This window comes from Symphalangus syndactylus, chromosome 16, assembly GCF_028878055.3.
Source record: "Symphalangus syndactylus isolate Jambi chromosome 16, NHGRI_mSymSyn1-v2.1_pri, whole genome shotgun sequence".
Lineage (NCBI taxonomy): Eukaryota > Metazoa > Chordata > Mammalia > Primates > Hylobatidae > Symphalangus > Symphalangus syndactylus.
In genome coordinates, this window is record NC_072438.2 from 18485547 (window position 1) to 18512396 (window position 26850).

General features: G+C 41.8%; 1 protein-coding gene across 4 annotated transcripts in view; it reads right to left on the minus strand.

Moving 5' to 3' along the window:
• The window catches only part of CLNK (cytokine dependent hematopoietic cell linker), a 195326-nt gene that overhangs the window by 37967 nt on the left and 130509 nt on the right, over positions 1–26850 (minus strand). For 3 of the 4 annotated variants that reach the window (XM_063619396.1, XM_063619397.1, XM_063619395.1), the window contains 4 exons: positions 14103–14128; positions 13870–13889; positions 12303–12413; positions 3442–3469 (listed from right to left, as the gene is read on the minus strand). In XM_063619396.1, the coding sequence (XP_063475466.1) occupies positions 3442–3469; positions 12303–12413; positions 13870–13889; positions 14103–14128 (185 nt within the window). The remainder of the gene's footprint in view (positions 1–3441; positions 3470–12302; positions 12414–13869; positions 13890–14102; positions 14129–26850) is intronic. The other variant, XM_063619398.1, reaches the window with a different exon arrangement.

Genomic DNA, 26850 nt, shown 5'->3' on the forward strand with positions numbered 1-26850 from the left:
GCATCAGTTGAAGAAGACCTCAGGTATAATTTAGATAAGAACTGCTTTAACCAGGGGGATGAAAGAGATCATTGAATGGCCTAGTGGGGTCCATGAACCTTCCGCAATGAAAAGCTAAATTTTTTTCTCTATAAGTTTGTGCATATATTTTTTCTTTTTTCTTTTTTTTTTTTTGAGACGGAGTCTCGCTCTGTCGCCCAGGCTGGAGTGCAGTGGCGCAATCTCGGCTCACTGCAAGCTCCGCCTCCCGGGTTCACGCCATTCTCCTGCCTCAGCCTCTCCGAGTAGCTGGGAGTACAGGCGCCGGCCACCACGCCCGGCTAATTTTTTGTATTTTTAGTAGAGACGGGGTTTCACCGTGGTCTCGATCTCCTGACCTCGTGATCTGCCCGCCTTGGCCTCCCAAAGTGCTGGGATTACAAGCGTGAGCCACCGCGCCCGGCCTATTTTTTCTTTTTCTGGGGAGAGAAAGGTTTATTATACGTTTCATCAAATTTTCAAACTGGTGTGAGGTCCATTAAATGTTAAAAACAGTTAGTTTACAGATGAGATCCCAAAGGGTCATGCCATTCTCCTAGATTCGTGCAGTCATCTGAAGGCTAAACTAACCCTGAGCCCAGCTCTCCTGACTCATAGTTGCTTCATAGATAAGAAACTTTTGGCAGCAAATTGCTTAGAGAGGCATTGTATGCCTCCCTCTGAAGCTAGCCAACAAAGAAGGCTTTTTATTTCAAAGACTTTGGCATTCCCTAGGATTCTGGAAAGAGGACATACATTTCATTATAGACAGAAAATCAAAGAAAATCTATAGGCTAAGTAAAAAGAGTAATGAATCCATTCTAGTGAGTGGTTTGAAAGTATCCCTACTGCGTCTCCCCAAGGACTTTGAACCTGGCTGTTGAAAGTGCTCAATCGGATGCAGCGATTGCTCTCAGGCTTGTCAAAGTGGAGAGGAAGAAGAGATGCGAACAGTGCAGAGAAGCCCTCTATCCGGGGGAGCAGTTGTTTTTTTTAATTGAGACCAACCAACTTTTGGTTTGAGGGCTCTGAACTTAAAATCAAATGTAGTTAGAAAAGTAGCATGAAGTCGCTCATTTTTCTTCTGTAACTTCTTTATTGTTAGAAAATAAACATAGTCAAGTTAAATAGTAGTATCTCTTTTATTACCTCTCTCCCTCTTTCTCCTTCTTTTTTTCTTTTCCTTTTTCCTCCCTCCTTCCCTTTTCCTTCCTCCCTTTCTTTCACCTTCTCTAGCCCCTCCTTTCATTCCTTCCTTCCGTATTCTTTTTAGTTATTTTAGTTCAGAGCTATTTCTGTATTTTTTTTAAGGCAGAGAGACACGGCGTGGGGAAGACACCTAGATTTGGGATTTCCAGGACTGGCCCGATCTCCTGCTGGGTGTGAGGACTCTGGCCAAGTTTGCTGCCTCTCTGGGGTTTCATTTTTCTCTTAGGGCTTTGTGAGTACCAAATGAGACAATGAGTCTTTCCTTTCTCTGAAAACTATAAAATGCCATATGAATTTGAGCAGAGGGAGGTAGCACATAAAAGATTCTAGTCCACAAGACAGTGTTCAAGCAAGCATTGAGTGCAGGCACAAGCACAGCTTGCCCCTTTTGTGATGAAGAAATGGTCTTGAATCTCAGCCCAAACAAACAATGGGGAAGTGTCTTGGCAAAAGATAAGGAGCAAGAACGTGTTTTTCCATTAGACCTTCTTGTTCTTTAGATGATATCAACTTCTAGCAGAACGCCAACTAAAGTTACAAAGAAAACAAACAGTCCTGCACATTTCCTGCCATCTAAGGCTGACCCCCCCATCTCACAATTCCTTTTTGCTTGTTTGTGATTGGAGGGCCTACTGTCCTCTCAGACTGACCAAAGGGTTATGATTTGCGGTCATCGTGAGCAGCACCCAACTACTACTCGAGATACCCAGGCCTAGCTTACAGGAAGCAGGGGACGGAGTCCTGGATTCAGGCGCCTTGAATGTGTGGGCTCCCCCAGCAGCTGAGCATCACCCCAGCCTGCTCCTTCCAGGTGACACTAAGGAAGTGCAACGCCTCCCAGAAGAGCATGAGCCTGGTGAAGTCCTCAGTGGAACCAGAACTGTTCTTCTCATCAAGTGGTTATGTATGTTATCTTTCTTGGCACGATTGTCTTGTGGATTAGGGAGATTAGGGGTAATAAATGTCTTGTTTGAGTGACAAGCTGGAAATGTGACTTTTTGATTTTAACATTCTCATAAAACCAACAAATGAAAAAGAAAGCAAGGAAAGAAATTCACGTCTACTATATAGATAAGAGCATAGATCAAACACAAAGACAAGAGCAAAATTCCTTACAGTCCAGTGGGAGTGAGGTGAGGCCACTTGTGTTGTTGGACAGTCTTCATCAGTCATGGTGACCCTACTATCCTCATAGGGAACTTTGTCTTTGGGCACTGAAGGGAGTCAATACCCTTGGAAGGCTCTACTACAGCTTTATCTCACATGCCTTTTATGCCATTTATTGAGCCTCCACTGGTCACCTGGCCATTTGTGCACTACTTACTTTTGACTTTATCACATCAACTTTGCACAGAAATGTACCTATCCCTCTTTTATTTTATTTTTATTTATTTAATTAATTAATTTATTTTGAGAAAGAGTTTTGCTCTTGTTGCCCAGGCTGGAGTACAATGGCATGATCTTGGCTCACTGCAACCTCTGCCTCCTGGGTTCAAGCGATTCTCCTGCCTCAGCCTCCTGAGTAGCATGGCTGGGATTACAGGCATGCACCACCACACCTGGCTAATTTTGTATTCTTAGTAGAGATGGGGTTTCTCCATGTTGGTCAGGCTGGTCTTGAACCCCTGACTTCAGGTTATCCGCCCACCTCGGCCTCCCGAAGTGCTGGGATTACAGCCGTGAGCCACCGCACCTGGCCCCCATCCCTATTTTATGGCTGAGGAAACAGAAACTGGGGTGAGTAAGAGCATTTTCTGAAGTTCGCAAAGCGAGTAGGTGGCACGGCAGGATTCCTACCCAGGTCTTGTGCAACTTTGAATCTCATATTCCTTCTACTTTGCATTCCTGTATTTCTTATGAAGGACAAATAGCAAAGCACAATACCATTTCTAACACTTAATTTCTGTAATGCTGGAGGCTGGAAGCCATCAGTCAATACTGTATATCTTCCATGTGGAACTGGGCACGTTCTTCCTATAACCAATGAACCCTGAATGACCATGGTGGTCAAACAGGATCTTGGTTTAAAATCTGGAGCTAAGCTTGTTTTGCTTTGGCTTTCTTATCTTTAAAATAGAGATACTAATGCATTTTGAGCATAGCTATTGTGAGAATTAAGTGTAAGTATCTGAAGCAAATAGCATCTTGCCTATTGCAGACATTTAATGCCTCAAAATTCCCCTCTTTGCTTCTAAGGATAAAATTGCTACTTACCTCACTTAAGTCCCTTAAGCTTATCTGACTGCAAGAAAAAGAAATACGGTGTTACATAAAACACAGTTCATAATGACCAAGATAAAATCATTCCGAGCCTACAAACCTTTGATTACACTTTCATTGCCAAATCAACAGCCCATAGACGAGTGTGATATTTATCACTCTTCCATAAAACTAAAGCCAGGTTATTTTTCTCATAATTTTCTAAGGAAAAGACAAAGTTAAGAGCCAAAATAAAAGGTGGTGATAGAAAGGACATGAATAAACTTGCATCTCATTTTGGGAGAAATTAAAAAAATCATCATTTCTCCTGACATTTGATTTCCTACGTCAAGTTTCATTAGCACAGTCAGACCTATTATTAACTTGGTTTTAAAGCTCTTAGTTTTTTACTTTGAGGGAACATAAAGAGTTTTCAATATGAAGCTGTCAGGTGCAGTGGGATCTCAGGAAAGCAAATGTAAGAGAAAGAATAGATCTGAGACAGGAAAAAACATAAAATTGAATGGTAGAGAAAAAATCCAACATGGAATTGAATAATGTGAATTGTGGAAAGGTCCCTGACTAAACTTCAAGCTTTTCATTTTATTGGCAAGTCGATTAACTTCTCTAAACCTCACTTTTTTTCATCTGCAAAATGGCAACAAGAGTGCTCATGAGCGTTAATGTGAGAATTGCTAGAAATAAAAAGTTAACAATGTTGGGGCCCCGTGCAGTGGCTCATGCCTGCAATCCCCGCACTTTGGGAGGCTGAGGCAGGCTGATCACTTGAGCTCAGGAGTTCCAGACCAGCCTGGCCAACATGGTAAAAGCCTGTCTCTACTAAAAATACAAAAATTAGCCGGGTGTAATGACACATGCCTGTAGTCCCAGCTACTCGGGAGGCTGAGGCAGGAGAGTAGCTTGAGCCCAGGAAGTGGAGAGATTGCTGTGAGCTGAGATCATCCACTGCACTCCAGCCTGGGTGACAGAGCGTGACTCCATCTCAAAAAAAAAAAAACAATGTTGGGCATTCAGTGTGCATTGTTGTCCAAATGTGGTCAAAGTTTGGTGAAGAAACTATGAAGGGAGTGGAGTGAGGGTATATGTTCCATTTCCCCAGCTCTGTCAGTGAAAACACTGGATCTGAAGAATATGGGAATATTAAGTGTGCAACATTGATCACAGTTGAAGGCTATTGATCTAGAGTTTTAGGAGTCAGGCTGTATCAGGATTCCAGAAACACACAGCGCTCAGATGCTAGATCCTGGTCTCAGATCTGCAAGCAACAGGCAACTGTACCAAGGTTCCACGGTTTTAGCCTCTTACATCTTACCCCCTCCCTCCCGCTTTTCGTTGGAAACCTGAGAACACAAAGAGATTTGAATAGAGGTAATGAAGTAGAACAAACACCCAGAGTATTAATTATTTTGGGGTTAAAATGTGGCTAATCTCAGTATTTAATGTTGAAGCCGGCGTATTAAGGATACTGAAAGATTGGCTGTAGGGCTTCAATTTAAAATGCAGATTTGAAGTTACAGGTGTCAAGATGTGTTTGTTTCCATTTTAACGAGTTTGAACTGTTTAAGATAAATTAAAATTTTCTATATTTATACATTTACTTTCTTGAATTACAGAAATTGTTAAAGTTTTGCTGGCTAGCATTTAAATCTACCCTGTCAACATTAGAAGTACTTAAAAATCAAAGAAATTAAATTTATAAAGATATTTCAAATATTTAAGGAGATTTAAATGAGTTCGTTAAACAGTTTTACTAAGATTCTTTAACCTATTTAACTTGAGTTGGTTGAACATTTGCTGAAGACTAAGCAGAGTGATTGTCTTTCTGTTTGGATAAAATCACTTGATTTATAAATAGAGCAGTACACTTTATAGATGGAAATCTGAGGCTTCAGGAAAGCTCGGGTTTGGAATTTGCAGCTTTAATAAATGGAATTTTAACTGAGAACCCAAGTGATTGTAAGAAGGCATTTCTGTGCAGACCAGAGTTTCTTACTCTTCGAGAGCTTTGAACACATGTGTGTCCAAGTTCTATCTGCTGAAGCTGGCCGAAAAAACCACGGTCATTAATTTTTTTCACATTTTTTCCTATGCATAAGTGGTCCTCATTATAAATGTAAAGATATTACCTTTTACTATAAATATAGGCCTCTCTGGGAATCCCTTAGTTTTTGGCTTAGTTTTAAATAAATTGAATTTGATTCTTGCTCTGTCATCCGTGGGCTCTGTCACCCTGGATAAGCTAAATTCTCTCTCTGAAGCTTAGTTTTCCCACCTGTAAAATTGATAAATCTAGACAGTAGTGAAGAGAATTGTTGAAGATTCTAATGAAAGAATGTGACGTGAAAGCTATTTGGAGTGAAATAACACTCTACATTTGCAGAACATTTTAATGTTCACATTTGCTTTGAAATTAAACTTTTTATCCTGAGATAAAATTATGGATTTTTTATCCTTAGATAGAATTATGGATTCCCATGCAGTTGTAAGAAATAATACAGAGAGTTCCTATGTGCCCTATACCCAGTTTCCCCCAATGGCAACAACTTGGAAAACAATAATAATAATGATTATACTTTAAAATCAATAGTTTCCATTCATAAATACAAATTTGTATATCTCTATAACCATACTTTCTCTTTTAAAAGACCACGGTTTCTTGATATCTATAATGATTTTTTGTTTTCACTTCCCAAATCATCAGAGCATATATTTTTGTGACAGAAATTGTTTGAATTGATGTGATGCCAGCATTGCTGGTTGTAAAGAGAAAACTGGCTGGCCGTGTTGCCTCACACCTGTAAACCCAGCACTTTGAGAGGACAAGGTGGGCGGACTGCCTGCGGCCAGGAGTTTGAGACCAGCCTGGACAGGAGTGTTAGAGAGACCCCTGTCTCTACTTAAAAAAAAGAAAGAAAAAGAAAGAAAGAAAGAAAGACAATGGAAAGCCATAGTTAGGCAAGTGGGTGTTTTGTTTCTTAAATATTGGGTGCTTCATTTAAATTATATTTTGACTGAACCTTGCACCTTGGGCCATTGAGTTTACTGAAGCTTAAAGGACATATGGGACAATGAACCCTCAATTTCTTAATTTTAATTAGTAAATTGGAGATAGTAATTTTTTTACAGTGCTGTTGTGTGACTAAATGAATTAATACATGTAAGACCCCAAACCAGGCCTGGTGTGTGGTTACGACTCGGAAAATGTTGTTGGTTACTCTTGCTGTTACTCAGGATGATTTTATTTGGTGCATGGACCACGGTATTAAAATTGGAATGGATTCATAGCAGAAAATTTATTCCCTTTTTAATTGTCTTTCAGATTATGTCAAAGAGAAAGGCTCAGTGCAGTGGTTAGTAGATATGAAACACCTTTCTAATATTTGCTTACCTTCCCTTTTATCAGAGGTAAAATTCCCCAGAGCTCAAAGTTTTGGTTTGAAGCTATCTGTATTGAAGTTATTTATAATAATTATATGTCTTTCTTTTAAGTAAATTTATTTAAGTTGAAAAAAATGAGCAGAGCGGAAAAAATAATTAAGTACATGGATATTGTAAAAATCATAATAATGGTACATAAGTGGTTGAGAATGTCCAAACAACATTTTCCAAACTTCGAAGTTCTCTTCTGGTTTTGAGTTGTCAATGAATGACTGGGGTGACGTTTTCCTTTACTGAAGTGCTTCAATTCAGTAATTGTTTTGTGAAACCAAGGCTTAGCTTTACAAAAGAGAATAGCAGAGCTGGCAGAGACAAATGGGGCCTGAAACACAATAGCTGGAACCACAAAGGCCATCCAGGGTGAGCACAGCCCGCTGCAAAGGGCTGCAGCTGTCTAACTGCCTGCCATTGATACAGTTGATTGCCAGATGTAAATCATGGCTTCTGCCTTAGGGAAGGCAATTCATCTTACTCACAGTGCCTTACCAACAGCTGGCAGAGACGGAGCAGGTACTCTCCTGCATGGTTTGGCTGTAGAAGCTCTGATTGCCAATGTTCCTTATGTTTTCAGAACAATATCCTTCTGTGGTTGATTACGTGGGACTTGGGCATCACTAATGATGATATTACCACCCATGTGGGCCCTGCTAAATATGAATTTGAAAGCACTTCTCTCCTTCAGAAGCAAAGCCATCTCATTTATCGTGGTATCCCCGGTGTCTCCTATGGGGCTGTGCAGGTTTTTGCCCCATCAATAGTCAAATGTCAACCCTGTGACTTTAAGTTACCTAACTTCTCTGAAGCATGGTGACCTTAGGTGCCCAGTGAATATGGAAGTACTATTTACTGGGCACATGCGCCATCCACTGGGCTTGGTACTTTACTCTTCTGAGGCTTAGGAAACCATAGTTTACAGGGCTGCTGGAAAAATTCAATAAGAGAAGATATAATTACTCTCTTGAGGTGTTTTGGTGAAGAGGTCCAGCACAATTCTCATCACATCTAAAAATGATTAAATAAAAGTAAACTGTAACTACAGGAACCCCAGAGATATCAAAAGCCAATTTCTAAAGATGTCAACACCACCAAGACAGTGACCCAATAGACCGGTGTGTTTCGGGCACACAGAAGGACGCATTTGGCAATCGAGTGAGCATTATGTTAGACTCTGGAAACTCAGGGATAGATAAGGCTTAAATACCTTCAAAGCTTTTACGGCAGATGTATTCCTTGAACTTGGTTCCTTCTGGGTTCTTAGCCCTGTCTGCGTATTAGCTTCACCTGGGGGAGCCTTAAAAATTCTGATGCCCAAGTCCCACTTCAGAGCAATTAAAATAGATACTGGGGATAGTGCTTTAAAATAAGCTTTCTAATTATTTTAGTGTAAAGCCAGGATGATAACCACTGTATTAGAAAATATAGCCTCTGGCTGGGCACGGTAGCTCACGTCTGTAATCCCAGCACTTTGGGAGGCAGAGGCGGGCAGATCACCTGAGGTCAGGAGTTCGAGACCAGCCTGACCAACATGGTAAAACCTCATCTCTACTAAAAATACAAAAATTAGCTAAGTGTGGTGCCATGCAGCTGTAATCCCAGCTACTTAGGAGGTTGAGTCAGGAGAATCACTTGAACCCAGGAGGCAGAGGTTGCAGTGAGCTATCACATCACTGCACTCCAGCCTGGGCAATAAAGTGAGATTCCATCTCAATAAAAAAATACAGCCTCTATTTCTAGAAAAATACAGAGTTATGGATTCTGGATACCTAATTCTGCTGAGAACAGATGGGCGAAGCTGGCTTCCTTCCTTCCTTCCTTCCTTCCTTCCTTCCTTCCTTCCTTCCTCTCTTCCTCCTTCCCTCCCTCCCTTTCTCTTTCTTTCTTTTTTCTTTCTTTCTTTCTTTCTCTTTCTTTCTTTCTTTCTTTCTTTCTTTCTTTCTTTCTTTCTTTCTTTCTTTTCTTTCTTTCTTTCTTTCTTTCTTTCTTTCTTTCTTTCTTTCTTTCTTCTTCTTTTTTCTTTCTTTCTTTCTCTCTCTCTTTCTTTCTTTCTCTCTCTCTTTCCCTCCCTCCCTCCCTCCCTCCCTCCCTCCCTTCCTTCCTTCCTTCCTTCCTTCCTTCCTTCCTTCCTTCCTTCTCTTGCTTGTTCTTTCTTTTCTTCTTCTTTTCCTGTGCTGTGATGGATATTATCCTAGGCACTTTACAGGAATGGCATACCTTATCATCATCATTTTATCACATGAAGATGGTTATTTTCTTCTTATAAATAAGAAAAGCAAAACTCAGAGCTGTTAAAGAGCTTTTCTGAAGTCATACAGCCAAAAGTGGCTCAACTGGGATCCAAATTCATTGCTACTGGGTCCCAAGATACTGTTCTTTCCAGCAAGAGGAAACAGAAAGAAGATAAAATCCTTTTTTCTCCACACTGAACAACCTCATCATCTTCAATATTTTATTTCAGTTTATTTATTTATTTTTTTGAGACAGAGTCTCCCTCTGTCACCCTATGTCACTGGAGTGCAGTGGTGCAATCTTGGCTCACTGCAACCCTTGCCTCCTAGGTTAAAGCAATTCTCATGCCTCAGTCTCCAGAGTAGCTGGGATTACAGACACGCTCCACCCCACGCAGCTAGTTTCTGTATTTTTGTAGAGACGGGGTTTCACCATGTTGGCCAGGCTGGTCTTGAACTGCTTGCCGCATGTGAGCCACCTGCCTCGGTCGCCCGAAGTGTTAGGATTACAGGTGTGAGCCATTATGCCCAGTCTCGATATTTTATTGATCCTATTTTCTGTCTCCTTACTTCTCTGAGGTTTGATCAGTCCTTTACATATTAGACTATTTGACCAGGAGTTTTAGGAATGCTGCATTTTACATTTCCAATTCCAATGACACAGCTTCATGGGTTGGATGGTCTGTTATTATTGTTGCCTCCCAGTTTCTCACTCTTTGAAAATGGAAATCAAAACAGAGCAAATTTGCTTACTCCTAGTCTGGTTAGGTTCCTTTGAAAGCTACAGAAGGAAATTTATATTTATCTAACATCTACTATATTTCAGGCATTGTGCCAGGTTATATAGGTACTGAAATGGGTCAGTTCCTCTTCCACCCCTTCCTGGGGTGGAAGAAACAGACTTGTTACCTTGTTATATGGGGCAACATAGGTACCAATGGAGAAGGGCCCAAGGTAATAAAAGTGCAATAAGTGTTGGTTAAAAATAGGTGCTGGCCAGGCATTGTTAAGCAATTTATAGGAATCACCTCATTTAATTCTCACCTTAGCCCATGAGGTAGGTGATAGATATTAATAATATCTGTATTTTACTGCAGAGGAAAACCTTGGGCTTGGAAAAGTTTAGTTCAGTCAGTGCTTTGCTAGAAGTGTTAAGGCAAAGTTTTTCAACCTTTGCAATATTAACCTTTTAAGGTTATTCTCTGTTGTGGGGTGGTCCTGTGCACTGTAGGATGCTTAGCAGCATCCCTGGCCTCTACTCTCTAGAAGTCAGTAGCCTCCCTTATTCAATATGTTGCAACCAAAAATGTCTCCAAGCATTGCTAACTGTCCACTGGGGAGAGGGAGGATAAAGTCACCCCTAATTTAGAATCACTTCCCCAGATTCACCATTCATGAGAAGTAGAATCTAAATTTCAACCCTGACATAGTTTGGATCTGTGTCCCCACCCAAATCTCATGTTGAAGTGTAATCCTCACTTTTGGAGGTGGGGCCTGGTAGGAGGTGATTGGATCATGGGGGTGGATCCTTCATGAATGATTTAGCACCATCCCCTCAGTGCTGTTGTCATGATAGTGAGTTATCGCCAGATCTGGTTGTTTAAAAGAGTGTGGAGCCTCCCCCCTCACTCTCTTGCCCCTGCACCTGTTTCCCCTTCGCCTTCTGCCATGATTGTAAGTTTCCTGAGGCCTCTCCAGAAGCTGAGCAGATGCCAGAATCATGCTTCCCGTGCAGCCCATGGAACTGTAAGCCAATCAAACCTCTTTTCATTATAGATTACCCAGTCTGAGATATTTCTTTATAGCAATGTGAGAACTAATACAAACCCAGACCATTTGAATCTAGACTTGAGAGCCTCTATTCCTTCCCATGCTGCCATGGCAGTTGAAAATGGGACAGAAAAGGAGGGCATTCCATGGGAGAGACAACAAAGAAGGTGTTTCTTGGAAAACTTATGCTTGTGTGGGGCTGTAATGGAGGAAATGGTGAAGAGACATTCACCACAGAAGGAGGAATGACATTTTAGGCTATTTAATGTTCCCCATTAGAATCAGTGATGAATGGGTTTCCCATTGAAGCTCAAAATGAGCCTGATGTCCTGAGTTTCTGTATCCATGAGAGATGCTTTCTCACTAAATAATGCCTGTGCCCCAAACTGCTGATGCAAGCTTGAAGGATGAAAAATAAGAGAGCATCCTTCATTCTATGCAGAAACAAGGAGGAAATGCTGATCTCTTTTCTGACTTTCAAAATAAGGTAATTTTGGAAACTTAAACTCTTTTGGGAAAATGAAATATGCTCACTCGAGTTTGTCGCATTCTGTGATTAGCACCAGCTGCCAAATGTCCCACACATTTGGGAACGAAGAGCCGTCATCAGTACTTAATATCAGAGGGTTGGTTTTATAATATTTATTTTTCATAAAGGCAATACTGTTTTTGACAAAAGAGTTTTCATGCATGGTTATATACCTCCAGCCTGGGTGATGGGAAGCTGGGGGCCAATATTGGTCCTGGAATAATCTGAATCCCCTTTCAGTTCTTACATAAAATATACTGATTCTGTTCTGGCATTTGACATTTTCTTTATTAACTAATTCAGGCCACAAGTGAGCAATTCTTTCAATAATAACTCATTTTGTTACAGAGAAGCTGTATTTCCTGCAAAGAATCGAAACACAGGTTTCTAAAACTATTTTCCTCTAGGTATAACTGGTTCCTTCCTGACATGGTTAGGCTTTGTGTCCCCACCCAAAGCTCATCTTTAATTGTAATCTCCAGGTGTTGAGGCAGAGGCCTGGTGGGAGATGATTGGATCATGGGGCGGTTTCCCCTATGCTGTTCCCGTGTTACTGCATGCACTCTCATGAGATCTGATGGTTTTATACAGGGTTCTTCGCCATTTGCTTTGGACACAGGCTGTCTCACCTGCTGCCACGTAAGACATGCATGCTCCCCACTCCACCATGATTGTAAGTTTCGTGAGTCTCCCCAGCCATGTGAAACTGTGGGTCAATTAAACCTCTTTTCTTTATAAATTACCCAGTCTTGGTTATGTTTTTGAATGGACCAATACACTCCCCACCCATTAGGGAGCCTGCTCTGAAAGGCACTTTGTTTGGTTTCCCTTGTCCCCCTCCCCCACACCCACACTCTTGCTGGTCATTTCACCATTAATGATGAATTTCTCACCTGGGCATTCTCTGGACTTCCGGAAAGGTGTGTCTCTGAGGTAAAGGTGGCCTGCTGCTCTCCGGCTCAGGTGGCAAGGGCTGGTACTTTTTCGGAAGTGTGATGAGAGGCCTGTGTGGAGAGTCGCAGTAGGGTCCTGAGAAGGTTTGCTGCAGCAGTGATGCCTCAGGCCCTGAATCCACACTGCTCTGCCCTCCCTGTCTCCAGCTTTGGGTTGAAAATGCTGGTTTTTGGATGCTAACTACGGAGCAGACCGGTCGGGTCTGGCACTGTCTTCTAAAGGGCGTGATGTAATTTTCTATGGGGAGTCAACGTGCTCCTCCATAGTGCACCTGTTTTGGCTTTAGGGGGCCTGTGGAGAAAATGACAATAGCCTTCCATTCATCCCAGACTGGCAGACCTGAGTTTTTAGAACTACCCAAAGAAATATAAAAAAAGTGGCCAGGCATGGTGGCTCATGCCTGTAATCCCAGCACTTTGGGAGGCTGAGGTGGGTGGATCACCTGAGGTCAGGAATTCAAGACCAGCCTGGCCAACATGGTAAAACTCCGTTTCTACTAAAAATACAAAAATTAGCCAGTCACGATGGCATGCACATGTTATCCCAGCTACTCACAAGCTGAGGCAGGAGAATCACTTGAGCCCAGGAGGCAGATGTTGCAGTGAGCTGAGATTGTACCACCTCACTCCAGCCTGGGTGACAGAACCAGACTGTCTCCAAAAAAATTAAAAAACAAAAAACAAAAAACAAACAAACAAAAAACCAAAAAGAAATATAAAAAAGTTTGAAAGTCAGTGAATGCCTCACTCACTCATATTTTATTCACCCATTCACTCATTTATTCATAAGTATATCAGGTACTTTGGTAGATGCTGGAGATATAGAGAGGAAGAAGATGCAGTTTTTGGTTCAAGCTGCTTCCCTCTAGCAAGGAAGAGAGAGAGATGAAGAAACGATTGCCAGAGAATGTAACGCATACTATGGCAGAGGTGCTAACAAGTCCCAGATAGAGCAAGAAGAATGGTCAGTCACAGCCTCTGCAGCTGTCTGTTGCTCTTTTCTCCATAGATATGTATAAATATAATAGTATTTGTATTTATATATGTGTCATTATATATATATATTTGTGTATATATATATATGTATATGTCACACATGAATATATACTTAATATATTATAAGTTCCCTGAGGGCATATCCTATTTTCCTATGAATCTAAGCCTGCCAGTAGTATATCCAGCAATATCATCCAGCAGATTTCTGTACTGAAAGAAAGGAGAGGAACAGAAGGAAACAGGGGAGGAATACATTCATCGAGAAATAATGAGTGAAGGTATATTGAATAGATAACTGTGAATGAATGAATAAATGATTAAATAGATGAATGAAGGCTTGTTTAATCTTGTTCATTGAACATCTCATATTAGTTTTTTTTTCTACATCCATCTCTCACTCTGAAATCATATTAGATTTTCAATGTCAAATGTTTGTGTTTCTCTTTTTCAGATGCTGGCACAAATTATTTCATTGTATAGTGAAACAAAATGCTATTTTAAAGTGTTTTACCGAGGAGGTGGTAAAGGAATCTGAAAAAGAAAAGAGAAACCTAAATTAAGTTTATTTTTCTGTGAGCAGGGCCAATGGTTAACAGTTTTTTGGTTTACAAATAGAAATTACAAATTGTGATCAGACTTATAGGACATATTTTTCAAGAGATATCTGAGTTTTTGCATTGTCTATATCTCTGTGCTTCTAAAGTAAATAATGAATAACAAATGCATTTTAATGATTTCTCTTACCTTGTTCTTTCTTGCAGATGTGTCTCCTAAAACATAAGAAGGAATACCAGTGAATTTATGGAAAATGTCACCAAGCATTGATTTTATACACGCTTACATGAAAATCATTTTTATTTGTAATAATATTGGTGATAATGTTAGTTAATATTTGTTGAGATCGTATGAGATACCCAGAATAATGCTAAACACTTTAGTTACGTGGTCTTATTAAATCCTCACCCTTGTTCTGTTAATGAAGAAACTGACACACAGGGAAGTTAAATATCTCACCTACACTCACCCAGCGAGTAAATGGTAGAATGAAGATTTCATTGCGCGTCGTGTGACTCTTAAGGTCCCTTTGAAACCACTGATTCCTGTTTACACTTAATGTGTGTGTGTATATGTGTACGTGTGTGTATGTGTGTGTGTGCGTGTGTGTACATATACAATTCAATTTCCTGCCTACCACCTTCATGGGGTATTTCCAAGCAGAGGAAAATAGCATCACAGATTTTTCAAAATAGAATAATTTCTGAAGATCCCCAGAATCCAACTTCTTTATTTTATGGATGAAAAAGAAAACTAAGGACAAACTAGGTGGGATAATTTCTCAAGGATAATTAACCTTAGAAAAATCCCAAGTAGAGCCTGGAACAGATTTGTCTGAACTCTAGGTAGTTTTATTTCCATAATTCGACTCAATGTAATTATTGAGCTTCTACTCTGAGCTAAACACAGTACCAGGCACTGGGGAAAAAAGACAAATACAATTCGATCCTTCTTGTCAAGGTGCTCCTAGCTGGGGTGTTCACAGGCCAAGCTTCTGGCTCTGGGGATGTGACTGTGAAGATGGCTGGCACCGACCCTGTTGCCACAGGGTTTATACCTTAGTGGGTAGACCGGCATTGAAGGCATCATGATCAATCCGATAAGGATTTCAAGTAGAGAAGGACAAAGAATTAAATGAATATGTGGGAGACTTAAGTTACTCTGGGTTGTCAGAAGAAGGCTCCTTGGAAAAGCAATGTTTGATTGTCTCTAAAAATGGGCATGGTGTAATAAATGCTATTTTATATGGCTGTCGGGGAATCAGTGAGAAAATGTCTATCTCTTGTTACAGGAGACTTAAACTTCCACTGAACACTGGCTGGGTGGCTTCACACTGAGCCTCCTTTGCTGTCCTCATTTGTGAGTCAAAGAGGTTGGACTAAATCAGTGATTTTTAACCACGTGCTGAAGAGCTCCCTGCACTGTCCCCTGGAAGTCCCGTGGTGCCTGGGCGCAGGTGGACTGGTTACTGGTTCTCCACCCCATGTCATTAAGGGCTTAACTTCAGCCCGCTCTCCACTGCACCTCCTCTTTAGATTCCTCTTGGTGAAAGGTCCAACTGGCACAACACAACACAACACAATGCAACACAGCACAAACTAATCTGTATAATTTTAATGGCTCTTCTATGTGTAAAACAATTACTTCAAAGAATAAGAATAAAATTACCATTCTTCCTTTCTGTTTTCATTTTTGAAAAACACTTTTGAAATAGGTAGGATTCACTTCTTTATATGAATTCCAAACACTGATTGCACACAGAAATAATTGATGTTTTTGGCATTGTGAAAACACAAAATATGACCCAGGATCTACTTCAACAACAGCAGCCATCTAGTTAACATTATATCTTTGACTATTTCAAGGAAATCACAAAAAAAGCTTAAGCCACATGATGCTTGCTTAAGGCACAAAAGTATAAAACATAAAATTAATTTCCTTTCATCTTATTGTTTATTGGCTTCACCTCCAGAGCTCCCTGGTGGACCATCTTGCTGCCTGGGTTGATGAGTTTCCCTGCAAAACTAGTTGTTGGCCTTCCAAGAAGTCTTTTTTCACTCCATCTATTGGGGATCAATTCAATTCACTGGAAAAAGCATTCAATAAAGAGACTGAGTTCCTGTAACTTAATAGGAAAATTCCATTTATGATTTTCAAGATATCTATCCAGTTTGCTTCACGGGTTGTGAGTTTAGAACAGGACATCTGTCTTCTTTTATTTCATTGAGTTATTATTGAGCACATAGTATGTGTCAGGCATGGACTCATATTTAATATATGTTTTGATGTAGGTGTTGGGGGGGTATAATACCAACAAATAAAGTTGCTATTCCCATGAAACTTACATTCCAGTGGCAGGAGTTAGGAGATACATAAACAAAAGTATAAATAAACATTCACAGGTGATGACAAGCATTATGCAGAAAGTAAAGCAGATTGGAGGACAGCAGGGTGCAGAGTAGGAGCCGGGGCTACTGTGTTTTAGGCTGGTCTGAGGAGGCCTCTGTGGTTAGGGGATGAAATCAGAGGCCTGAGGACAGCGAGGGAGCACGTCCTGTGGATATCTTGGGAAGGGGATTCCTGACAGAGGAAACAGCAAGGGCAAAGGTCCTCAGGTGGCGTCAGTTCATTTTTCCTGTTGCTTAAAACAGAATACTTGAAATTAGGCGATTTTCTTGAAATTAAGTAAGTCCAAGAACAAAGGGGTGCCTGTGGTGAGAGTCTTCTTGCTGGTGGTGACTCTGAGGTGTACTAAGACGGTGCAGGACATCACGTGGCGAGGAGGCTGACTGTGCTAATGTGCTAGCTCAGGTCCCTCTTCCTGTTCTTATAAAGCCACCGTTTTTCTTTCCATCAGAACTCAATAACCCATTAATTCATTAATCTGTGAATGGATTGATCTATTTATAAGGACAGAGTCCTCATCATACAATCACCTCTTAAAGATCTCACCTCTCAATACTGCCACACTGGGGATGAAGTTTCAGCATGAGTTTTGGAGGTGACATTCAAACCAGCATTCCACACCTGGTTCACCAAAGTGCATGTCCTCACATACAAATATATTCATTTCTCCTTGTAGCCCCAAAGTCTTAACTCATTCCAGTACCAACTCAAAAGTCCAAAGTTCAGAGTCTCATCTGTGAGCCTGTGAAATCAAAACAAGTTATCTACTTCCAAGATGCAATTGTGGGGCAAGCATAAGGTACACATTCCTATTCTAAAAGGGAGAAAGAGGCAAGAAGAAAGGGATAACAGGCCCCACCCAAGACTGAAACCCAAGAAAGAAGAATTTGGGTCCTAAGATTCCAGAATAATTTTTTTTTTTTTGATTCCATGTCTGGCATTCTGTGCACGCTGGAGCAGAGTTAGGGCCTCCAAGGCCTCGGGACACCCCACCCCTATAGCTTGGTTGTGCTTAGTCCACCCAGCTCTCCCAGGTTGGTATTGCACACCAGTAGCTCTACACCTCAAGGGTCTTGGTGGCAGGCTCACTTCCGTTACTCCAGTGGGGATTCTCTGCAGTGGCCTTGCTCCTATGGCTCCATTAGGCATTGCCCTGGTGGGGACTCCATTAGCTTCAACACTACATATCTGCTTTGCATTGCTTTAGTTGGGGCTCTTTTGCATGTCTCCACCCCTGTGACAAGTCTCCGATTGGGTCATCAGGCCTCTGATGACATCTTTTGAAATCTGGGTGGAGCTTGCTGAGCCTCCACAGCTCTTGCTTTCTGCAAGCCTGCAGAATTAGCACCACACAGATACTGCCAAGGTTTATAACTTGTACCTTGCAGAACTTCAGTACAAGGGCCTCAACTGGGGTTGCTTGAGCTGGGCAGCCATGAAGTGCTGTACTGCAGTGTAGGAAGCAGAGTCCCAGGGTAGCTGTGGGCAGTGAGCTGGTAGAGAGAGCCCCAGTCCTATCCGCTGAAACCTTTCTTCCATCCTAGAACTCTGGGCCTGTGATAAGAGGGCAGCCTCAAGATCTGTTAAACACCTTTGTGGTCCTTCCTCCATCGTTTTGAGGGATAGCATCTGGCCCCCTTCTATCCCTGTTAATCTCTTTAGCAAATGGTCACTGGGATATACCCTTGGTTTTCTCCTCTGAACACTTTTTCTCTGTCTATGTGGCCAGGCTGAGTTTTCCAAATTTATCCACTCTACTTCTCTTTTAATTAAAAATTCGGTAAATTATTTCTCTGCTCTGAAATATCAATGTAAGTTGCCAAAATAACCCTGCAGCTCCTTCTATATTGTGCTTAGAATTTTCTTCTGCCAGATATCTTAATTTATCACTCTCAAGTTTGGCCTTCCTCAAAACCCTCAGGCATAGAAACAATTCATTCAAGTTGTTTGCCAATTTATTACAAGAATGGTCTTTATTCCAGTTTTCAACATCTTGCTCCTCAGTTCTATCTCAAATCTTATCAGAACGGCCTTTACTGCCTATATTTCTATGAGCATTCTTCTCACAACCACCTATCTAGTCACTAAGAAGTTCCAAACTTTACTTAGCCTTCTTGTCTTCTAAGCTTTCACCAGAATTTAAACTTTTTCTATCCTGCTCCTACAAATTCTTCTACTTCTGCCCATTACTCAGTTCCAAAGCTGCTTTCCAGATTTTCAGGTATTCATTATCAGCAACACTCCACTTCTTGACACCAATTTTCTGTCTTAGTCTGTTTTTTTTTGTTGCTTAAGACAGAATAACGGAAACTAGGTGATGATTTATATGCAAAAGGAATTTCTTTCTTTCAGCTGTGGAGGCTAAGAAGACCAGGGTTTAGGGGATGCATCTGGTGAGAACCTTCTTACTGAAGAGCACTCACTGCAGAGTCCTGAGGTAGTGCAGGGGATCAGATGGTAAGGGGGCTGAGTATGCTGGCTTAGGTGTCTCTTCTTCTTATAAAGCCACCAGTTCCCCTTCCATGACAATCCATTCTTCTATTAACACATTAACCCATTAATCCATGAATGGACTAATTCATCCATGAGGGCAGAGCACTTATGATCCAATTACCCCTTTATGCCTCACCTGTCAATACTGTCACAGTGGGGATAAAGTTTCAACATGAGATTTGGAGGGGACACTTGAATTATAGCAGGTGGGATGAGCACGAGGGGAAGGTAAGCCCAGAGAGGTGATGGCAGAGGTGGGAGAGTGCCCAGATCACATGGGGTCTTGTACAACGGGGCAAAAACATTGCCTTAACTATGGTGAATCTTTTTTAAACCACTTCATTAAGGTATCACCGACATAAAAGAGCTTTACATATTTACTGTACACATCAAGATTGAATTTGGGGAGAAGTACATATCCATGAAACCATCACCACCATCAAGGCCATAAACATATCTGTCACTTACCAAAGTTGACTCCTGCCTTTTTTGTTATTGTTACTTTGTTTTATATTTATTTTTTGGTAAGAACACTTAGCATAATGTCTATCCTCTTAGCAAACTTTAAGTACACAGTATAGTGTCATCAGCTGTAGGCACTATGTTGCAGAGTGGGTCTCCAGAATTTATTTGTGCACCATAACCGAAACTTTGTCCCCTTTAAGCATCACCTTCCCATGTCTCCCTCCTCCTTGCTCCTGGCAGCCACCATTCTACTCTTTGCTTCTATGAGTTTGACTGTGTTAGATTCCACATGTAAGTGAGATTCTACAGCATCATCTTTCTGCGTCTGACTTGTTTTGGCCCAACATAATGCCCTCCAAGTCCATCAGTATTGTCACAAATGGAAAAATTTCCTTCCCCTTAAGGCTGAAAAATACTCCATTGTATGTATATACCACAATTTCTTGATCCATTCATCTGCCTATGGACCCTTATGCTGTTTCCATATCTTGGCTACTGTGAATAATGCTGCCATGAACAGAGTGCTGAGAGCTCTTCAAGATCCTGTTTTCAATTCTTTGGATATATACTCAGAAGTGGGATTCCTGAACCATAAGGTTTGTCTATTTTTAATTTTTTAGAGGAACCTCCATTCTGTTTTCAATAATGGCTGTACCAATTTACATTCTCACCAACTGTGTGCAAGGTATCCCTTTTCTCCACATTCTTGCCAAAACTTGCCATCTTTTGTTTTGTTTATGTGTTTTTTAAGTAATAGCCATCCTAAAAGGTGTGAGGTGATATTTCACTGTGGCTCTGAGTTGCATTTCCTTGATGACCAGTGATGCTGAGAACCACTTCCTATATAGGTGTTGGCTACCTGTATTTCCTCCCTGGAGAAATGTCCACCCAGATCCTCTGGCCATCTTCCAATAAGGTTACTCATTTTTAGCTCTTCAGTTGTATCAGTTCCTTGTCTATATTGAACATTAACCCTTATCAGGTATATAGTTTGCAAATATTTTCTCTCATTTTGTAGTTTGCCTTTCTACTCTGCTGATTCTTTCCTTTGCTGTGGAGAAGCTTTTTAGTTTGATGTAGCCCCACTTGTTTATTTTTGCTTTTGCTGCCTGTCCTTTTGGTCTCATACCCAAAAAGTCATTGGCAAGATACGATGCCAAGGATCTTTTCCCTATGTTTTCTTCTAGGAGTTCTGTAGTTTTGGGTATACCCCAAGTCGATTTAATCCACCCCAAATTGATTTCCTTGCATGGTGTGAGACCAGGGTCCTGCCTGTTCTTCTGCACATTAATATCTAGTCTCTCCACTATTTGAAGAGACCATCTTGTCTCCATTGTGTATTCCTGATGCCTTCATCAAAAATTAGTTTAATCAATGCATGCATTTATTTCTGGGCTCCGCACTCTGCCCTACTTGTGTGCATGTTTGGTGTACCACTGACCACGACAGCCCTGTCATGTAATTTGAAGTCAGGAAGTGTGATGGCTCCAGCCTTGTTCCTCTTACTCAAGATTGCCTTGGCCACTCAGGGTCTTTTGTGTTACTCAGAGTGAATCTTTATGTTACACTGTCCATGTGTCCTGTGTCTTCATTATAATGTAGGATTATTTTTTCTAGCATCACTTAGTATTCCTCCCTCCCTTTTAAGATTTTTGTGTAGGATAATATCAGCAGTAGTTACAAAAATCCACGGGGCTTTCGGCCGCATCAAATATGCTGACTGGCAAGTTCTGATACCATGAGCTTCACTTAATCATTGCTTAGCTAACCAAAATCCTTCAAAGCAAGAGGTCAAGGTGAACTTAAGGAAATTTGCAAGTGAAAAAAACTGGACTGAACAAGCAAAGTAACTTGTCTACCATTATACAGCTTTGATGGTAGTTCAGATAAATTCCAGCAAGCTTCTTAAAATTTGGAGGCCTTATTTAAAAAAGCAATAATAACTCAAGTATTTGTGATATTTAAAGGAGGGTGAGCTTTGGAACTGAATTTAAGATTGAATCTTGATTCTGTTCATACTATAGACAGGATCATGGCGCTGCTTAATAAATGTTTATGAAATAAACAAATGGATTGAGGAGTGAATCAGTTTTCCCATCTGGAGAAGTAAGGAGTGCTTATTTACACTTCATGGAAACTCATGTGTGGAATAAATGAATTGATGCACTTCAAGGCATGGTTCTTAATGCACAGCTGCAGTTACTACTATTATAGTATGAAAAATTAGAGGGAAAATGGGAATTTACCCTCCTAATGAAGTACACAAATATTCTAAAACGCTAGGAAAAGTTCTCTATCTGTCAAATAAGAGGACCCAAATAGTTTTTCAGTCTTTCCCATCTCCAGTTTTATCTTGGAGAAGCCCGGCATGCTCGCCACCTGGTGGTCATAAGGTGTAATTAGCGCCATTTGCCCAGAGGCTCGTTTGCTTTGCAGTCTCAGGACAGATCTCACAAAGTTACTGCTTTTGGGGAGGTAATGTACTGAGCTGGGCATAGCATGGTTGCAGAATCCGATGGACCTTGGTTTGACTGTTTCCACCACAACTTATTATGGTGAAACCATGAAGACATTGTCAATATCACCGTGTTCTGGGAGGGTTAAAGTAAGGCCTTTTGGAGAAGGAAAAAGAGTTAAGAGATTGTTCTTTGGAGTGGCTGGTGCCAGATTGCAATGGATGGTTGCTAAACTTTCAGAAATTCTGTGAATTGGCTTTACATACAGCCATTATTAAAAATACATTACATAGGCCAGGCGCGGTGGCTCACGCTTGTAATCCCAGCACTTTGGGAGGCCGAGGCGGGCGGATCACGAGGTCAGGAGATCGAGACCACGGTGAAACCCCGTCTCTACTAAAAATACAAAAAATTAGCCGGGCGCGGTGGCGGGCGCCTGTAGTCCCAGCTACTCGGAGAGGCCGAGGCAGGAGAATGGCGTGAACCCGGGAGGCGGAGCTTGCAGTGAGCCGAGATTGCGCCACTGCACTCTAGCCTGGGCGACAGAGCGAGACTCCGTCTCAAAAAAAAAAAAAAAAAAAAAAATACATTACATAGGCCAGGCGCGGTGGCTCACACCTGTAATCCCAGCACTTTGGGAGGCCAGAGGCGGGCGGATCAGGAGGTCAGGAGATCGAGACCATTCTGGCTAACACGGTGAAACCCCGTCTCTACTAAAAATACAAAAAAATTGGCCGGGCGTGGTGGCGGGCGGCTGTAGTCCCAGCTACTCGGAGAGGCTGAGGCAGGAGAACGGCGTGAACACGGGAGGCGAGCTTGTAGTGAGCCGAGATTGCGCCACTGCATTCCAGCCTGGGCGACAGAGCGAGACTCCGTCTCAAAAGAAAAAAAAAAAAAAATTAGCCGGGCGTGGTGGCGGGCGCCTGTAGTCCCAGCTACTCTGGAGGCTGCGGCAGGACAATGGAGTGAACCCGGGAGGCGGAGCTTGCAGTGAGCCGAGATCGCGCCCCTGCACTCCAGCCTGGGCGGCAGAGCGAGACTCTGTCTCAAAAAAAAAAAATTACATAAACGTACACTTAAGTTACAGTAGCCCGCCGCTTATCCTAAGGCAAAACGTTCTAAGACTCACGATGGATGTCTGAAACTGAGGATAGTAATAAACCCTATATATCCCATGCTTTTCCTAAATATACAGACCTATGATAAAGGTGATATGTGACAGCAAAACAAGCACACTTTTTTTTCCTTCTTTCCCAATTTCACGGATAGAAGATTCATTTTTATTGTAGATCCCAGTAACCTCAGCATACAATATTTTTTCTTTCCTTTTCAAGTTGAGAACTTCACCTTTTCACTTAAAGGAGTCACTTTACATCTTCTTTTTGGCCAATCAGAACTGTCAGCATCACTACTCTTGCACTTTGGGACCATTATTAGGTAAAGTAAGGGTGACTTGAACCTAAGCACTGCCATTCCACGCAGCGGATGTGATGGGCGAGATGACTGCTAAGCAATTCACAGGTGGATAATGGACACAGCACAACGGAAACACTGGACAAAGAAATGATTCGAGTGAGACTGCTCAGGATTTCATCGTGCCGCTCAGAAACAGCGTGCAAATTAACATTTATGAATTATGTATTTCTGGAATTTTCCACTTGATATTTTCAGACCTTGGTTGACCATGGGTAACTGAAGCTGTGGAAAGTGAAACTGAGGATAAGGAGGACTTCTGTATTTGTTTTTCACTTAGCTACTGTTCAATTTGTGGTAAATATATGCAATACTCACCCCCCCCCCCTTTTTTTGAGACCAAGTCTCGTTCTGTTGCCCACGCTGGAGTGCAGTGGTGTGGTCTTGGCTCACTGCAACCTCTGCCTCCTTGGTTCCAGCGATTTTCCTGCCTCAGTCTCCCAAGTGGCTGGGATTACAGGTGTGCACCACCGTGCCCGGCTAATTTTTTTGTATTTTTTTTTTTTTAGTAGAGATGGGGTTTTACCATGTTGCCCAGCCTCCTGAGTTGTCTTGAACTCCTGGGCTCAAGTGATCCACTGGCCTCAGCCTCTAAAAGTGCTGGGGTTACAGGCATGAGCCACCACCCCAGCCTGTAATACCCTTTAACTATGAAATACAATGATGCAAATCAACACTTTCAGAAATAAAACATAAGTATAATGTTCTGTAATTAGAGATGCTGACTTGGGAAAAACTGGATAAACTTTGTCTTAATCAAAAAATTTATTGTGTCTGAGAGCTTTATGATTTATGAAAGCAAACTATTAGGATACGGTGTTCTGATGATTATTTATGGAAGAGTCCAAAGAAGCAACTTATGCTCCAAGTGGCTAATAATGTATATTTGGCAAGGCCAGTTTGAGAAACCTTTCCAAGTCTGCTGAAACTTTCAGAAATTAATCACAGCAATACATTGCTGAAACCATTGTTTAGGTTGCAATGGAAAGGGATTAAGTTAGGCAAAGCCAAGGATGTGGGAGAAACCTGCCTGCTCTAACAGCTCCTCAAAGAAGGTCGGAAAGTGCATATTCTGAGGAACATGTACTTCAACTGCTTTCATGCTGGGGTTAGTGAGAGACGTGGGATAGAAACATTTTTCCAAAACAAGCCTGGGAGATATCTGTTTCCCTGACCTGGGTGTCTCAAGGAATGGAGGAAGGGAGAGGAGGGGATGATGTGGGCAGTGGGGTGGCTGGATTTGTGTGTATGAATCATATCCATGAATTCACAAAATGCTGGACCACTGAGTTCTACTATGTTTCTACGGATGGGATATTAAGGCCCATATGATATGCCTAAACTCAGAAAAGGACAGATGGGGCTAGAAGCCACCCAGGCTTTTTGACTTGCCCCTCTACAGGCCCCCACCTCATGGGAATGTGTGACTGAGGCCACAGGCTCATCTCCAGGTGCTTCTAGGACACCATACTAAGAGGTAATGCTTATCCAATGAACTATTAAAATGGGCTAAATTGCAGATTTAATTTGATAAATATTTGCTATGCATCTGATACAGGAAATAGAAAGAAATTATTTAGGCAGATAGTGAGGGCAAAAGAGTCCACAGCAGAACTTCCTTTCTAAGAAAAGTAGCCCAAGAAATCATTTCTTTTCTAACAAAGAGCAGCCTGAAAGACCGAGCTGCAAACATAGATAAGGAAGTTGGAAGCTTGCAGGGGGTGTGGTGGTGTGGCAGTGGAAAGGCCTGCAGCTATACCAATAAAAAAGGGCTACCTTGTGGCCAGGCATGTCTGCCATGGAATCTTCGTCTTCCCTTTTTTGTTGGCATGTGTACAGTAAGAAAGAAATTGGCAGCATGGAAAAGCTCAGGCAGAGAACCCACCTGCATAGTAAGATTGAGGTGGGGGCTGCCAGAGATTAGTACCCTATGTAGGTGGCACTTCTGGTCCTAACTGGCTTTTCATGCCCTATGTAGATCAGACACTGCCTCCCCACTAGCTCATCTATAAAACCCCCTATTTCACTGTGGATCAGCAACCCATTTTTTCCGGGGCTCCTCTCCATAGCAGAGAGTTATTCTCTTTCTTTTGCCTATACAGTTTCTGCTCTTAACCTCACTCTTTGTGTGTCTGCATCCTTGATCTCTGTGGCCATGAGATGCCATGAGACAACAAACCTCAGGTGTCAGCTCAGACAAGGAGGCCACTTCACATCCACCATGTGCCCCAACTGGTGCTATGTGTTTGCTGTCAGGAAAACAATGTTTCATAAACCATGGTCTCTGTGACTGAGACATGTAGCTTATTTTTATACATTCACCTAAATGATGTATTGTATATGCTAAAGAAAAAAACTCCATAGAGCATGAGGTGGTTTCGGCCTTCAGAGAGAGAATCTGGAAAACTTTCCAGTTCCAGGAGAAGGATAGAGAGTAAAGGAGGGAGGAAAAATTTTGGGTGTTGCTAGCACAGTTTAACGTGCCTTTGCTGAATGTCTACCATGTGTCAAGAACTGTGCCATAGGTTTGTGTTGATTTTCACCTTTAAGGACGTCAAATACTGTAGGATGTAGGTGCTATTTTCTCCATTTTATACACGTGGAAACCTAAATTTTGAGAGGTGAAGTTACTTGTTGTAAGTCTCGTATTTGGGAAGCAGTAAAGCTGGGATGTGAACCCAGGGCTACTTGTCATCAAGTCCAGCATTCAATTCATACAACCACGTTCTAGCTGCTTTTATTTTGTAATTTGTTTTTTTGAGACAGGGTTTCACTCCGTCACCCAGGCTGGAGTGCAGTGGTGCGATCTCAGCTCACTGCATCCTCTGTCTCCTAGGCTCAAGCTATTCTCTCGCCTCAGCCTCCCGAGTATCTGGGACTACAAGTATGTGCCACCGTGCCCAGCTAATTTTTGTATTTTTTTGTAGAGATGGGGTTTCGCTTTGTTGCCCAGGCTGGTCTTGAACTCCTGAGCTCAGGTGATCCACCCACTTTAGCCTGGCATGGTAGCTCACACTGGAATTACAGGCATGAACCATTGCAGAGGGCCTTAGCTGCTTGTGAATATCACAAATCACTTCCCCTGAGGACACTATCTCACACCTCAGTCAAATGTCCTAGGAAGCCTTCCTGGGAGACACACTTCTTCCTCCAAGGCAGAATTAAGTATGCACTTTTTTTGAGTTTCCACAATACTTAGACTCACCAGATTGCAGGCTCCTCCAGGTCTAAGGTGTCATGTGACTCAGTGCCAGCTTAACGCCCAGGCAGGAGGTCATTTTAAACAAAGTGGCCTAGGATCACAGCGGCAATCGGGCAGTGCTGTAACTGTCAGTAAATAAGATATGCTCCCTCCCTTTCGGGAACTCATTGTCTGGCTGGTGAAATAGACATAGAAACAGAGAGCTTATTATGGGGCTTATGGGCTTATTGAACAACTAAATAGCCAGCCCTAGTGTTGAGCACATAAGAGGTAATAAATACTATTGGTTGAATTATGATGAAATAAGCTATATTTCCCCTCTATGTGAAACTGCCTTTGCAAAGATTATATCAGTGAGAGAATTATAATTTTTTTTTTTTTTTTTTGAGACTGAGTCTCACTCTGTCGTCCAGGCTGGAGTGCAGGGGCGCAATGTCGGCTC